The sequence below is a fragment of the Pantherophis guttatus genome, chromosome 4, assembly GCF_059756535.1.
Source record: "Pantherophis guttatus breed Tessera chromosome 4, ASM5975653v1, whole genome shotgun sequence".
Taxonomy (NCBI): domain Eukaryota; kingdom Metazoa; phylum Chordata; class Lepidosauria; order Squamata; family Colubridae; genus Pantherophis; species Pantherophis guttatus.
In genome coordinates this window covers 13,944,287-13,957,527 of record NC_142066.1, presented here as the reverse complement: position 1 = coordinate 13,957,527, position 13,241 = coordinate 13,944,287, and the positions used below count along the sequence as shown (strand labels likewise).

The 13,241-nt window shown below is 43.7% G+C and overlaps 1 protein-coding gene across 30 annotated transcripts in view; it reads right to left on the bottom strand.

The window, feature by feature from the left end:
- The window catches only part of CHD8 (chromodomain helicase DNA binding protein 8), a 131,582-nt gene that overhangs the window by 76,601 nt on the left and 41,740 nt on the right, over nucleotides 1–13,241 (bottom strand). For all 30 annotated transcript variants that reach the window (XM_087893804.1, XM_087893787.1, XM_087893796.1 and 27 more), the window contains 3 exons: nucleotides 7,048–7,431; nucleotides 2,166–2,539; nucleotides 1,952–2,066 (listed from right to left, as the gene is read on the bottom strand). In XM_087893804.1, coding sequence (XP_087749930.1) covers nucleotides 1,952–2,066; nucleotides 2,166–2,539; nucleotides 7,048–7,431 — 873 coding nt within the window. The remainder of the gene's footprint in view (nucleotides 1–1,951; nucleotides 2,067–2,165; nucleotides 2,540–7,047; nucleotides 7,432–13,241) is intronic.

Sequence of the window (13,241 nt, the reverse complement as noted above, 5' to 3'; positions counted from 1 at the left end):
TCCCGTTTAAAAGTTAAGAGAAAAACTAAGGTGGTTTCTTTTTTCTGGTAGACCTGCAAACGTGTCGTTTTTTTTGTCTGAAGCAAAGATTTTAATGAAGAGGCATTATTTATTTAATTTTTATTCCACCTTATTACTCTATAAGACAACTCAAGATAGCGAGCGTACATGATGCTCTTTCCCCATCTTATTTTCTTCCTCTTCCTCACCTTCATTTAACGACCTCCACCCTTGCGGAGTGGACTGAATGGAGCAAGCTGAGTGTTTTAATGGCCAGATGCCCTTCCTGTCACCAATAAGAAGTTTTTTTCAGCAGATATATTCTCATTATGCCCAGAGAGAGAAATATCTGCCTCTACCTAGGATCGAACTCACAGCCTCCTGATTGTGAGGAGAGAGCTCCACCTCTAGGCCACTGCCTCACTCCATCTTATTTTCCCCATTGCGGCCACCAAATTCTCTTATCCGTGGTCATCTCCCAGATCTCCAGCAAATCAATCTGCTTTAATGAGGCAGTTGGTGTTGCAAAACACATTTTGGAGCGCTTCGCTTTGCTTGCTCTAAAGTGCAATGGCAGATGCTCTCGCAACCCTCCCGATCAGTGAATGGGTGAGAGGAAGGAGTTGGAACAAAGCAAAGCAAGGCAAGGCAACGATTTGGCTCCATCCGTGTGAAGCATCATCTGAGCACCTTTGCAAAGCAAACTGCAAGTCTCTTGGAAAAGGTGTCCAGTGGGGGCGGTGCTCATCACCCGTTTCATAGCCGAGGGAGCCAGCATTGCCCGTGGTCATGTGGCCAGCATGAGTATACACTGAGGCGCAGGGAACGCTGTTCCCTTCCTACTGAAGTGGTACCTATTTATCTAGTTTCTGTTGTGGTCTGCCAGCAGCTTGCGGAGCTGGCAGTGGAGTCGGTCAGTGAGGAGGCTGGGGAGGAACATGGGCCAGTCCTTGAGTCTCGAAAAGGCCCGGATGAGGGCTGTGCATCGGAGGCAGAGATGGGGCCAGGGCCATCTGGGAGTGGTGCGCGGACTCCGGAGTCTCCAGAGTCAGACAGCAGAGAGGCAGAGGAACAGGAGGAGCCTGTTCCTAGTGCACGCAGGCGCAGAGCTGCCAGAAGGCAAGAGCAGCTAAAGCAAAAGTTAAATTTTTTAACTTTTTTTTAACTGGCTTGAGTTAAATTTTAAATTGATTTTAAATTGGGTTGTTTTAATTTACGGCCAAAATATTTAATTATTTTAAACTGCTTTTAAATTTTGTATGTTCTGTTTTTTACTTTGGCTGTTCACCGCCCTGAGTCCTATTTGGAGAAGGGCGGTATAGAAATAGGAACAAATAAAAATAAATAAATAAATAAATAAAAAGGGATGACTTGGGAGTAAGGCCAGGAGATGATTGGCCCCTCCCCTAAGGCTTAAAAGAGAAACAAAGGCACTTGGGCCTTTTGCAGGAAAGCAATATTGCTAACTCTGTTTCCAGTCGGCATCTCTTGTTTGTTTCTAAACTTTGTGGGGCTTTGCCAAGTAAGGCCTTTGGCAGGGTGTCAAAGAAGATAAAGGTTGGTGATTATCCCGAAGGACTTCTTCTGAAAGACTTGTTTTGCAACTAATTGGGATTCCGCTGGGAATGAACATAATTCTCAGCTGTTACAATAAAATAGGTTTTTGGGGGACTAATTGTGTATTGTAATGACTCAGTAAGCCTACGTCACAACAGTTTCATTTTCATGCTTTCAAACTGCTTGGTTGGCAGGAGCTGGGGAAAGGAATGGGAGCTCACCCCATCGTGTGGCGCTGGGTCTCAAACCCGGGCAGTCAAATTTCCAGCTCAGTGTCTTTTAACGCTGAGTCAACGCACCCCCTTTTCTCTTGGGAAACGGTGGCAACAGAACTGTTTGTATAGCCTTAACTTAGTTAATCCCCTCCCCAGTAAGGATCACCCTCTGTGCTCACCTGGATGCTGGCCTCTTCCTCCTCACGCGGAGACTGGGCTGGCATCACCTCGGCATCTGAATTGTCTGAAGAAGCGTTCCGTTTCCGTTTCTTCCCAACAACTGGTGTGATCGTGCTGGGAAAAAGGAGAGTGGCACAAATGGAAATGACCCGGATCTTCTTGCTTTGAAAAAGAAGAACTTCCCCACCCCCAAACTGTTCCACTGCTGGTTACCTGGGTTTCCCACGGCCTTTGCTCTTGCCGGATCCTGCCTGGCCCCTGCCCTTGCGTGGTCGGTCCTCTTTGGGGATGCGCTCGCCCCCGCCCTTCCGGCGCCGCTTGCGTTCTCCCGTCTCTTCTGGCCGAACGCTGGGCAGCTCGTCCTCGTTCAGCACCCGCGGGATGTTCTGCTCGCCCCGGGCTCGGGCTCGGGCGATGGCCTCTGCTACGATCCGGTTGGCCTTCTCCTGCTTCTTCTGGTGCTCCAGCTTGCGGGATTCATCCGAGCTGCTCCGTGTGCCGCTGGAGGACGGGAGGGCCGCCACCTCGCTGCTGCTCAGCACCTTCACTACCGAGAGTCCCGAGGAGCTGCCTTGGGACGAGCTGGCCTGCAGAGGGATACAGAGTTAAAAGCCGTCCTCAATGAAATATCCTGGTTTTCTCCAAATATGAGGCTGGTATTCAGAAAATGGATAAGAACAGAAGCCATCACCTGAAGGTGGGAAGACGGGGAGGCCTGAAGCCCCCGAAACTGAAGACCTAAAGGCTCTTAATCAAGACTGGTACCTTGCTCAATAGTAGTAATAGTAGTAGTTGTCCTAGTGGACAACCATTTAAATATGAGCCAGCAGCGTGCAGCAGCTGCCAAAAAAGCCAACACAGTTCTAGGCTGCATAAACAGGGGGATAAAATCGAGATTACGTGAAGTGTTAATACCACTTTATAAGGCCTTGGTAAGGCCAGACTTGGAATACCGCATCCAGTTTTGATCACCACGATGTAAAAAGGATGTGGAGACTCTAGAAAGAGTGCACAGAAGAGCCAACAAAAATGATTGGGGACTGGAGGCTAAAACATATAAAGAACGGTTGCTGGAACTGGATATGTCTAGTTTGATGAAAGGAAGGACTAGGGGTGACATGACAGCAGTCTTCCAATATCTCTGGGGCTGCGATAAGAAGAGGGAGTCAAACTATTCTCCAAAGCACCTGAGGGCAGGACAAGAAGCAACGGATGGAATCAACCTAGAACTAAGGAGAAATTTCCTGAAAGTTTGAACAATTAATCAGTGGAACACCTTCCCTCCGGAAGTTATAAATGCTCCAACTCTGGAAGTTTTTAAGAAGAGATTGGATAACCATATGTCACGAAAGCCAGCTGGGCGACTCTGGCCAATCACCAGGAGATGGTGAATTCTAGTCCTTCCTTTGGTAGGAATGCTGGCTGGATGATTTTGGGCCAGTCATTCTTTCTCAGTCTGACCAACCTCACAGGGTTGTTTGTGGGGAAAATAGGAGGAGAAGGAAAGTGGATTGGAAATGTTTGCTGCCTTCAGATATTTGTAAAAATAAGAAAAGCGGGATACAAACAAATACTTTCTGTTACGCTAGGCAAGAGCAACAAAGAGGAAGGCACTTTTTTTTTTTTTTTTTTTTGCCAGTTTGGGAAGTAGGATGTAGCATAATTATGATTTCCAAAAAGAAGATACAAATTCGGTACTCGCACACATACACTCAACTTGCTTTCATTTTCACAATGTCTAGGACTTAAGACCAACCAACCAAATCAAACTTGTTTCTCCAACAATGCTTTCCGTATCATGTTGTAGGACAAGAGCTGGGGAAGGTGGAGTTAAGTGCATCATAAGTGTTAGGATATGGTTTGAGCCTAACAAGTTGTCCAGGCAATATATGTGTTCTGTGACTTTAATATGAATATGTATTGTGTGACTTTAAAGTTTTACTGCTGAGTCATTGTAATGCTGAGTCATGCTGTAATTAGTTGTGAACGTACTTAAGAAAGGTACTGTAACGTATTCAGTTGATGATAAGCTACCATTGTGTGAGGAGTTGCTATCATTGTGCTATCATCGTTGGATGGATCTGCTACCATCGTGGTTTGTGAACCAGAGTGAGTTTGTTATTCTAACCAACTACTGTTTGTGTGGTAAGAAGATTTTGTATCACTGGACTGATTTAACTGGCAAAGACTTGGATTGATTTAAAAGACTCCGAGATTGTTTTTTCACTATAAAATAAACGTTTGATAAACCAGTTTGCACATCTCTTATTCATTGCTCTCAGCAACGTTTCTCTGTGCTCTACACTCTGCTGGTTGGTAACACAACAACAATATCCGTAACAATAAGCTCGGAATCGTTACGTTGCCACAAATGGTTCAAGTCTAACTCTCCTTGAATTCTGTTGACCTTATCTGGTGTCAATTTAATACTGGATTTTAGTTGACTAGACCAGTGTTTTTTCACCTTGGTGTCTTAAAATATCTGAACTTCGACTCCCAGCATTCTCCAGCCAGCATGGAGAATGCTGGGAGTTGAAGTTCAGATATCTTAAAGTAACGAAGGTGGAAAAACACCGGTAGACTTTTGTGTCTAGGCTTTTGATCGATAATTCTTTTGAATTCCAACTGAATGTGTATCGTCCTGATCCTTTCAACCTCACGCATGTTATTTATTCAGCTTTAGCTGGTTTGGAAGAGGTGACGAAGAATCTCACTGTCTCCACCATTTATTCATCCACCCCTCTTCGGAAGGGCAGTTTTTTCCAACTTCAGCTGGGCTACGTGGATTGGAAACCTGCTTGACGTTATTAAAGTACACCAAGGTATCTGGGGAGAAGAATCATTGGCCCCATTTTTCTTGCGGTATCAGCAAAACGCTGGAGAACGGAGCTTATGCTTGACTGCATTCCCACTCACACTAGTAATAGTAGTGAAATCCAATTTTTTTTACCACCGGTTCTGTGGGCGTGGCTTGGTGGGCGTCATGTGGCTTGGTGGGCACGGCAGGGGAAGGATACTGCAAAATCTCCATTCCCACCCCACTCCAGGGGAAGGATACTGCAAAATCAACATAATAGTTTTAAATTGGGGTATTTAAATTTTTTGGGGTTTTAAATCTGAGCCAATTTATTTAATTATTTTAAATTTTAATTGCTGTTTTGTCTGTGTTTTTAAATAGGCTGTACACCGCCCTGAGTCCTTCGGGAGAAGGGCGGTATAGAAATAAAATTATTATTATTATTATTATTATTATTATTATTATTATTATTATTATTATTATTATTATTATTATTATCATCATCATCTCCATCCCTACCCCACTCCAGGGGAAGGATACGGCAAAATCCCCATTCCCTCCCCATTCCTAGGGGAAGGATATTGCAAAATCTCCATTCCCACCCCTCTCTGGGGCCAGCCAGAGGTGGTATTTGCTGGTTCTCCAAACTGCTCAAAATTTCCGCTACCGGTTCTCCAGAGCCTGTCAGAACCTGCTGGATTTCACCCCTGGTAATACTATTACTAAATTTGCAGATGATACAACAGTGGTGGGACTCATCTCTGGGGGGTGGGGGTGGGGAATGAGTCTGCCTATCGAGATGAGGTGAACCGGTTGCTTTCGTGGTGTGGAGACAATAACTTGGTCCTTAACACCAATACGACCAAGGAGCTTATAGTGTAGAAGGAATAGATCAGACATCCAGCCCTTGCTTATCGATGGAGACCGAGTGGAGCAAGTGGCCAGTTTTAAGTTTCCGGGTGTTATCATAAAAGAGGACCTGATCTGGGGAGCTCACATTGCAGCACTGGTCAAAAGTATGGGGGCAATAAGCTGACTTTGTATAAATATACAAAAGTATGAAGGCTATTGCTTAATGCATTGTAAGCCGCCCTGAGTCTCCGGAGAAGGGCGGCAAATAAATCAATTTTTTTTAAAAAAAAGGACGGGGGGGGGAGCAGAGATTATACTACCGTGTTTCCTGAAAATAAGACCCTGTCTTATATTTTTTTGAACCCTGAAATAAGTGCTAAGCCTTATTGCCACACACTCAAAAGCTCAATGGGCTTATTATCGGGGGATGTCTTATTTTGGGGAAAAATGGGTAGCTGAGACTTCTCAGGAAACAAAAAACTGAATGAAAAACTGCTGGTGACTTTCTACCGCTGCACCATAGAGAGTAGTTTAACTTACTGCACCTGTGTATGGTTTGCCAATTGCACAGTGGCAGATAGGACAGCGCTCCAGAGGGTCAACGTCATTGCCCAGAGGATCACTGGTTGCCCTCTCCCCTCTTTGGAAGAGCTTTATAGTTCCCGCTGTCTTAAGAAAGTTCAAAACATTCTTCAAGATCCATCTCATCCTGGGCATTTTTTTTTTTTTTGAACTATTACCATCTGGCAGCTGGTACAGGACAATAAAAGCCAGGACAAATAGGCTGAAAAACAGCTTCTATCCCAGAGCAGTAACTATGTTGAATTCTACTGTATAGTGCAATATTAATGCAATATCAGGGGTTTTCAATTTCAATGATATAGAATGTGAAGGATGTAGGCTTGGGTTTTTATTTTTATAGTTATAATATACACTGAAGATGGCCTTTAATTTTGTTGTACGAGGTGCAGTGACAATAAACTACACTACACTACACTACACTATACTGGGTGGCGTAGGAGGCTAATGCCTCCTACTAAGGCAGCATTTAACATCCAGCTGCCTGCAATTACTGCGAGTTCAATTCTCACCAGGCTCAAGGTCGACTCAGCCTTCCATCCTTTCTAAGGTGGGTAAAATGAGGACCCGGTTTGTGGGGGCAATAAGCTGACTTTGTATAAAATATACAAAAGTATGAAGGCTATTGCTTAATGCATTGTAAGCCGCCCTGAGTCTCCGGAGAAGGGCGGCATATAAAAATAAATAAATAAACAAACAAACAAACAAACAAACAAACAAACAAACAAACAAATAATACTATACTATACTATACTATACTATACTATACTATACTATACTATACTATACTATACTATACTATACTATACTATACTTAACTTAACTTAAGCCTTCTTCCCAACTTCTGGGAGGGATCGTTTCCCTTACCTGTGGCTGCAGCACGACTTTGACGGGGACCGTCACCCTTTGACCTGAGCCCCCAACCACTTGGGCTTGTTGGACGGCGGGTACGCTTAAAGGGGTCTGCTGGCCGGAGGCGCCGGCCGTGGTCGGCTGCAAGAGCTGGATCTTCTGCGTCCCCGGCTGGCCGCTGGATTGCTGTTGCTGTCCCGGCTGCTGAACCTGTAGCTGGATGGTCACCACTTTGGCAGGTTGCCCTGGCACTCCTTTGGCCTGGCTTAGGGCGGCCAGCTGATTCCCTTGAAGGACAATCTTGCCAGGCAAACTGCCCAAAACAACTTGCCGCTGTCCCGGAGCATTTCCAGCAGTCGGAGGTTGCTGGAGAACCAAGGTGATGCGTTTGGACTCCCCCTGAGAGGAAGAAAACAGGAGAGGTGGTCAGTTCTCGCAGTGCCTGGGCAGCAGCAAAGATATAACCACAATATTTTTTTCCTGCACATATAAGCACCCCCCCCCCAAACCAAAAGATATAAAGCAGAGCCAAGATACTCCTCTATACATTTGGGCTAGGAGGGTTAAGCAACCTTTGCTGCCTGATTAGTTTTATCTTTGTGTCTTCTGCTGTAAATTAGGAATGGCTTAAAAAAAAAAGAAGAAATACTAAATACTGTATTTTTCGGAGTATAAAATGCACTCCCCCCCCCCAAAGAGGCTGAAAATTTGGGTGCTTTTTTCAGCCCTAATGAGTCCCTAGCGAGTGAAGCGATCTTCCGCGCTTCGCCTGCTTTTCTCATTGCTGCTCCCTCCGACAATCAGCTGTGCTTTAGAAAGCTGTTTTTCAGCCCTAACGAGTCCCTAGCAAGTGAAGCGATCTTCCGCACTTTGCCTGCTTTTCTCATTGCTGCTCCCTCCGACAATCAGCTGTGCTTTAGAAACTGTTTTTCAGCCCTAATGAGGCGCTAGCGAGTGAAGCGATCTTCCGCGCTTCGCCTGCTTTTTTCATTGCTGCTCCCTTCGCCGATCAGCTGGTTTTTATCCCCTACCATGCGCCTGTTAGGATAGCGAGCGTGCGAGCGCTCAAAACCAGCAAACTAATGTGCTGAAGCTGACCAGACTAAGGACGCTAGCCAGGTGAATACCTGATAGACAGAATGTTTTTTAACATATATTTTCCTCCCCAAAAACTAAGGTGCGTCTTATACTCCGGTACGTCTTATACTCCGAAAAATATGGTATTTATTATCAGGGTTGCTGGTTTAATTTTATCATTTGGTTTTAAGGCCTGAATGCCACCCTGAGTGACTTCTATCAGAGGGGTGGCCAAATAAATAAATAACTTCATAAACAAATATACACGCTCACACTGTAAACATTACTCGCAAGCTAGAACTGGAAAATACTTTTGACAGCCGCTAATTCCATACGTAGGAAAGTGGGAGACTCTACTGTATATACAGGTGCACATAAACACACAGATAACATGCACCCTTTAAGAGAAAAAGAAAAAAAAGCTACCACCAGCTTAGCTGCATAAGCCACGGGAGAAGACGAAGAACCACGAAGACAAAGCAGTTTTGGGTCTTTTTGACAAGAGTTATAAGTTTTGCATTTGTTTATTTTATTTATTTATTTTTAAATTTGTATACCGCCCTTCTCCCTGAGGACTCAGGGTGGTGAACAGCCAAGTAAAAGCATAAACTACAAACATTAAAATGCAATTAAAAAGATATATATAAATTTGGCCCCATGATTAAAAACAATAACAAACAATTAAAAACATTTTTAAAAGTGTTAGGCCAGCCCGGCTTGCTGGAAAAAGAAGGTTTTAAGGGCACGGTGGAAGGCACCGAGGTCTTGGATTCTCCTTATATTTATATTTTTATATAAATATATATTTTATATTTTATTATAAATTATATATATTATATATATTAAATTTTATATTATATAAATATAATATTATATATTATTTATATTTTACCTTCTCTAAGGTTACAGGATTTTTCACTTCCATAAGCTACCCTTTCTAATCAACATATCCATAAATCACAAGTTCATTTTTTTTTCTTTTCTTTTTTTCAGCAAAAGATCTATAAGGAGTTTCCAGTCACTAATAAATGTGTATTGATCTTTCTCTTGGCAAACAAATAATTTTTTTTCCATTTTTGCTAGTTTTGGTCATCTTCACCAACCATTCCTATGTTGTGGGTATTTCAGAATTTTTCCATTTCTATGCAAATATGCTTGCAGCAATGATCATATGTAAAAATCTTCCATGTCTTGTTTCTAGCTTTTTTTTGGTCCATTATTCCCAACAAGAAAAATTCTGGTTTCACTTGAATATTGATGTTTAATTATTATTTTTTTTGTATCAGTATATATACAGTATTTTAACCCATTTATTTATTTATTTATTGGCTTTTTCACAAGTCCCCCGAGCATCATAAAATGACTTTTTGTGTTGCTCCCATTTCTAACATAAATTTGAAGTACCCTTATACATTCCCGACCAATTGTTCTGGAGTCACATACCAACATATAATTTGGGATGTGTTCATTCTGTTTTAAGTTATAACAATGTGAATTTCAATGCTTTTCAGCCACATGGTGTACCCACTGTTTCAACAATATGTGCAGTCCACAATTCTTTGCCCATTTTATCAGACGCTCTTTTGACTTGTTCGTCCTCCATTTAAAATTTCAGCGAGAGTTTATACATTGTGGCCATTGCATGTTTATGATTTTTATACCAGTGGTGAAATCTAAAATTTGTTACTACCGGTTCTGTGGGCGTGACTTGGGGGGGGGAGTTGTAATGTGACTGGGTGGGCGTGGCTAATTTTTTTTTTTTTACTTTTAAAACCATTTTTTCTACAACCTCTTCGGCGAAGAGGTTGTAAAAAAATGCTTTCTAAGGGCTCTGACGATCCCAGCTGAGTTGCCTGATCGGCAGAGGCTTTTTTTCTTTTAAAAGCCTCTGACGATCAGGCAACTCAGCTGGGATCGTCAGAGGCATTTAAAAGAAAAAAAAGCCTCTGCTGATTAGGCAACTCAGCATGGATCGTCATCTTATATTCTCCATGTTCTTAACAACTCTAAATACGTTAACCATGTTTCTTTACCTGCTAATTCTTTCCTATAAAATGACTCTCGTGCCGAGATCCATAAAGTCACATTCTAGGTTTACATCTATGCCATACAGTATTTCTGACAATTTTTTAAATCTATATCAACCTTAACTTTATTGTATCGTAAAAAATCATGCCCATTTCAAGCCTCAGGCTGTGCTCTTTTAATTCTACAATTGTTTTATTTCTCAATAGCACTCACTGGAATTGCTTCTTTTTAGATCAGGGGTGTCAAATTCGCGGCCTGCGGGCCAGATGCGTCACACGCTGGCCACGTCCCACGCCCGATTTAGCGAAGGAGAAAAAAGTTGCGATCCGTCATGTGACGACGACGTGACAACGTGAGTTTGGCATCCCTGTTTTAGATGAATAATGAAAACCCCAGATACAACCTGCTATGAAGATTCTTATTAGGCTAAGACTCTTTCTTTTCTTTCCCTCCCTCCTTCCTTCCCTTCCTTTTCTTTCTTCCTTTCTCTCTCTTTCCTTCCTTCCTCCTTCCTTTTTTCTTCCTCTTTCTTTCCTTTCCTTTCTTTCTTCCTCTCCCTTTCCTTCCTTCCTCCTTCCTTTTTCCTTTCTTTCTTTCTCTTTCCTTCCTTCTTTCTTTCCTTCCTTCCTTCCAAGTTGAAACAGCAATGTGAAAAATGTGACACAATCTTTTTCACACTTGTGACCCTTGTGGCGTCCCATAGACACGTCATCAAAATCCATCCGATTCCTGTTCACAAATGTTGTAGGATCCGGGGATAATGTGATCACCTTCTAACAAGAAAAAGTCAAGGGGAAAACCAGGTTCATTTAACCACCGCATTACTGACTTAACAACCGCAGCGATTCACTGAACAACGGTGGCAAGAAATGTCGTAAAACGGGACAAAACTGCCTTGCTTAGCCTGGACATTTTGTGGTCATAAATTGGGGACTACCCTGTACGTGTACTTTGGGTGAATAGGTTGTGAAAAAATGCTTTTAAAAGGTAAAAAAAAAAAGGCTGATAAACACAGCTGTGGCGCGCAATCATCAGAGCCTTTTTTTTAACCTTTTAAAAGCAGGAAGTAACGACACTCAGGCGGGTGGGCGGAGCCTCGCGCCGCCATCGCTACCGGTTCTCCGAACCATTTTTTTTTTAATTGAATTTGTATACCGCCCTACTCCCAAAGGACTCAGGGCGGTGAACAGCCATAGAATAAAACATATAAAAACAAAATTTAAAATAAAATAAAAGGAATTAAATCATTTGGCTGAACAAATTTAAAACCCCAATAATTTAAAAACAAATTTAAAATTTCCATTTAAAAAGGGGGAAAGACTTAGGTCAGGCCAGCTTGATGAAATAAGAAAGTCTTGAGCGCGCGACGGAAGGTATGCAGATCCGGGATCCTCCGTATCTCCGGGGGGAGCTCGTTCCAGATAGTAGGTGCCCCCACAGAGAAGGCTCTCCCCCTGGGGACCGCCAGTCGACATTGTTTGGCCGACGGCACCTGGAGGAGCCCCTCTCTATGGGAGCATACTGGTCAGTGGGAGGCTACTGGTGGCAGCAGGCGGTCCCGTAGATAACCAGGTCCTAAGCCATGGAGTGCTCTAAAGGTGATAACCAAAACCTTGAAGCGCACTCGGAAGACCACCGGGAGCCAGTGCAGCTCGCGCAGGAGAGGTGTTACATGGGAGCACCACGTCGCTCCCGTCACCACCCGCGTGGCCGCACTCTGCGCCAGTTGGAGCCTCTGAGTGCTCCTCCTCTCCCCATGTAGAGAGTGTTACAATAGTCCAGACGGGAGGTGACGAGGGCATGAGAACCATCTGCCACAATCGCTACCGGATCGCCCAATCAGGTCCAAGCCGGGAGCATTTCACCCCTTGGTACAACTGGCTTGAAGGAGGTCTTGCTTAACAACAGAAATGTCGGCCTCAACTGCGGTCGTACGTTGAGGAACAACTTTACCTGCTTTTGCAACCAATGCTGCCATCAAAATGCAGGAAAAATCAGCTAGGAAGGTGTTAGGAATCACTCACCCCCCTCCCCCCAACCCACCCCAAAAGAACATAAAACCCACTTGCTCCATTTCCCCCTAACCTGCTTTTTAAAATTTCCCCGGAAACAACACCGCAAGCTTTTCGAATTGGAAGTCCTTGGAAATGACCCAGGTTCAATTCCCAAGTGTTAATAACCCCTGAGCCACATGCCACCTGGATCCAACCGACTTAGATGAGGGAATAGAAGGGGAATTTACCAAATTTGCAGGTGATACTAAACTGGCAGGAATAGCCAACACCCTAGATCAGGGGTCAGCAATCTGCGGCTCTGGAGCCGCATGTGGCTCTTTCACCCCTCTGCTGCGGCTCCTTGTCACTCAAGCTGACTTTGTATAAAAATATACAAAAGAATGAAGGCTATTGCTTAACGCATTGTAAGCCGCCCTGAGTCTCCGGAGAAGGGCGGCATATAAATCAATATATATATATATATATATTAGGCCAACCATGGATAAATCCAAGAAAAGTTTCAGAAGACAACAGAATGTTTACTTCAACTACATATGCTAGTTTTGTGGGTGCTCAAGAAATAGTCAGGCACGGGAAGGGTTTTGTGGCTTCCGGTGTTTTCTTTTCTGTGGAAAACAGGTCCAAATGGATCTTTTAGTGTTTAAGGTTGCAGACCCCTGCCCTAGATGATAGGCTCAAGATCCAGATGGATCTTGACAGACTGGAATGCTAGGTCCTCTCTAACAAAATGCAATTCAATGTAGAGAAAAGTAAAAGTCTTACACTTAGGCAAGAAAAACCAAAAGTACACATATAGACTGGGTGAAACCAGGCTTAATAGCAGTAACTGTGAGAGGGAATCTGGAGTCTTTGTGGACAATCAGCTAAATATGAGCCAGCAGTGTGTGGCGACAGCCAAAAAAGCCAATGCAGTCCTAAGCTGCATTAACAACTAAGTGGCTGTGGTTTCCGGCGTCCCGATATAGCCAGCTGGTGCCAACGCTGGCTATTGGGGACGAATCATTGGCCCCCATGGAGAGGTCTCGCAACTTGGGCATCTTCCTGGATACACGGCTGTCTTTGGAAGAGCATATGATGGCCGTGGCCAGG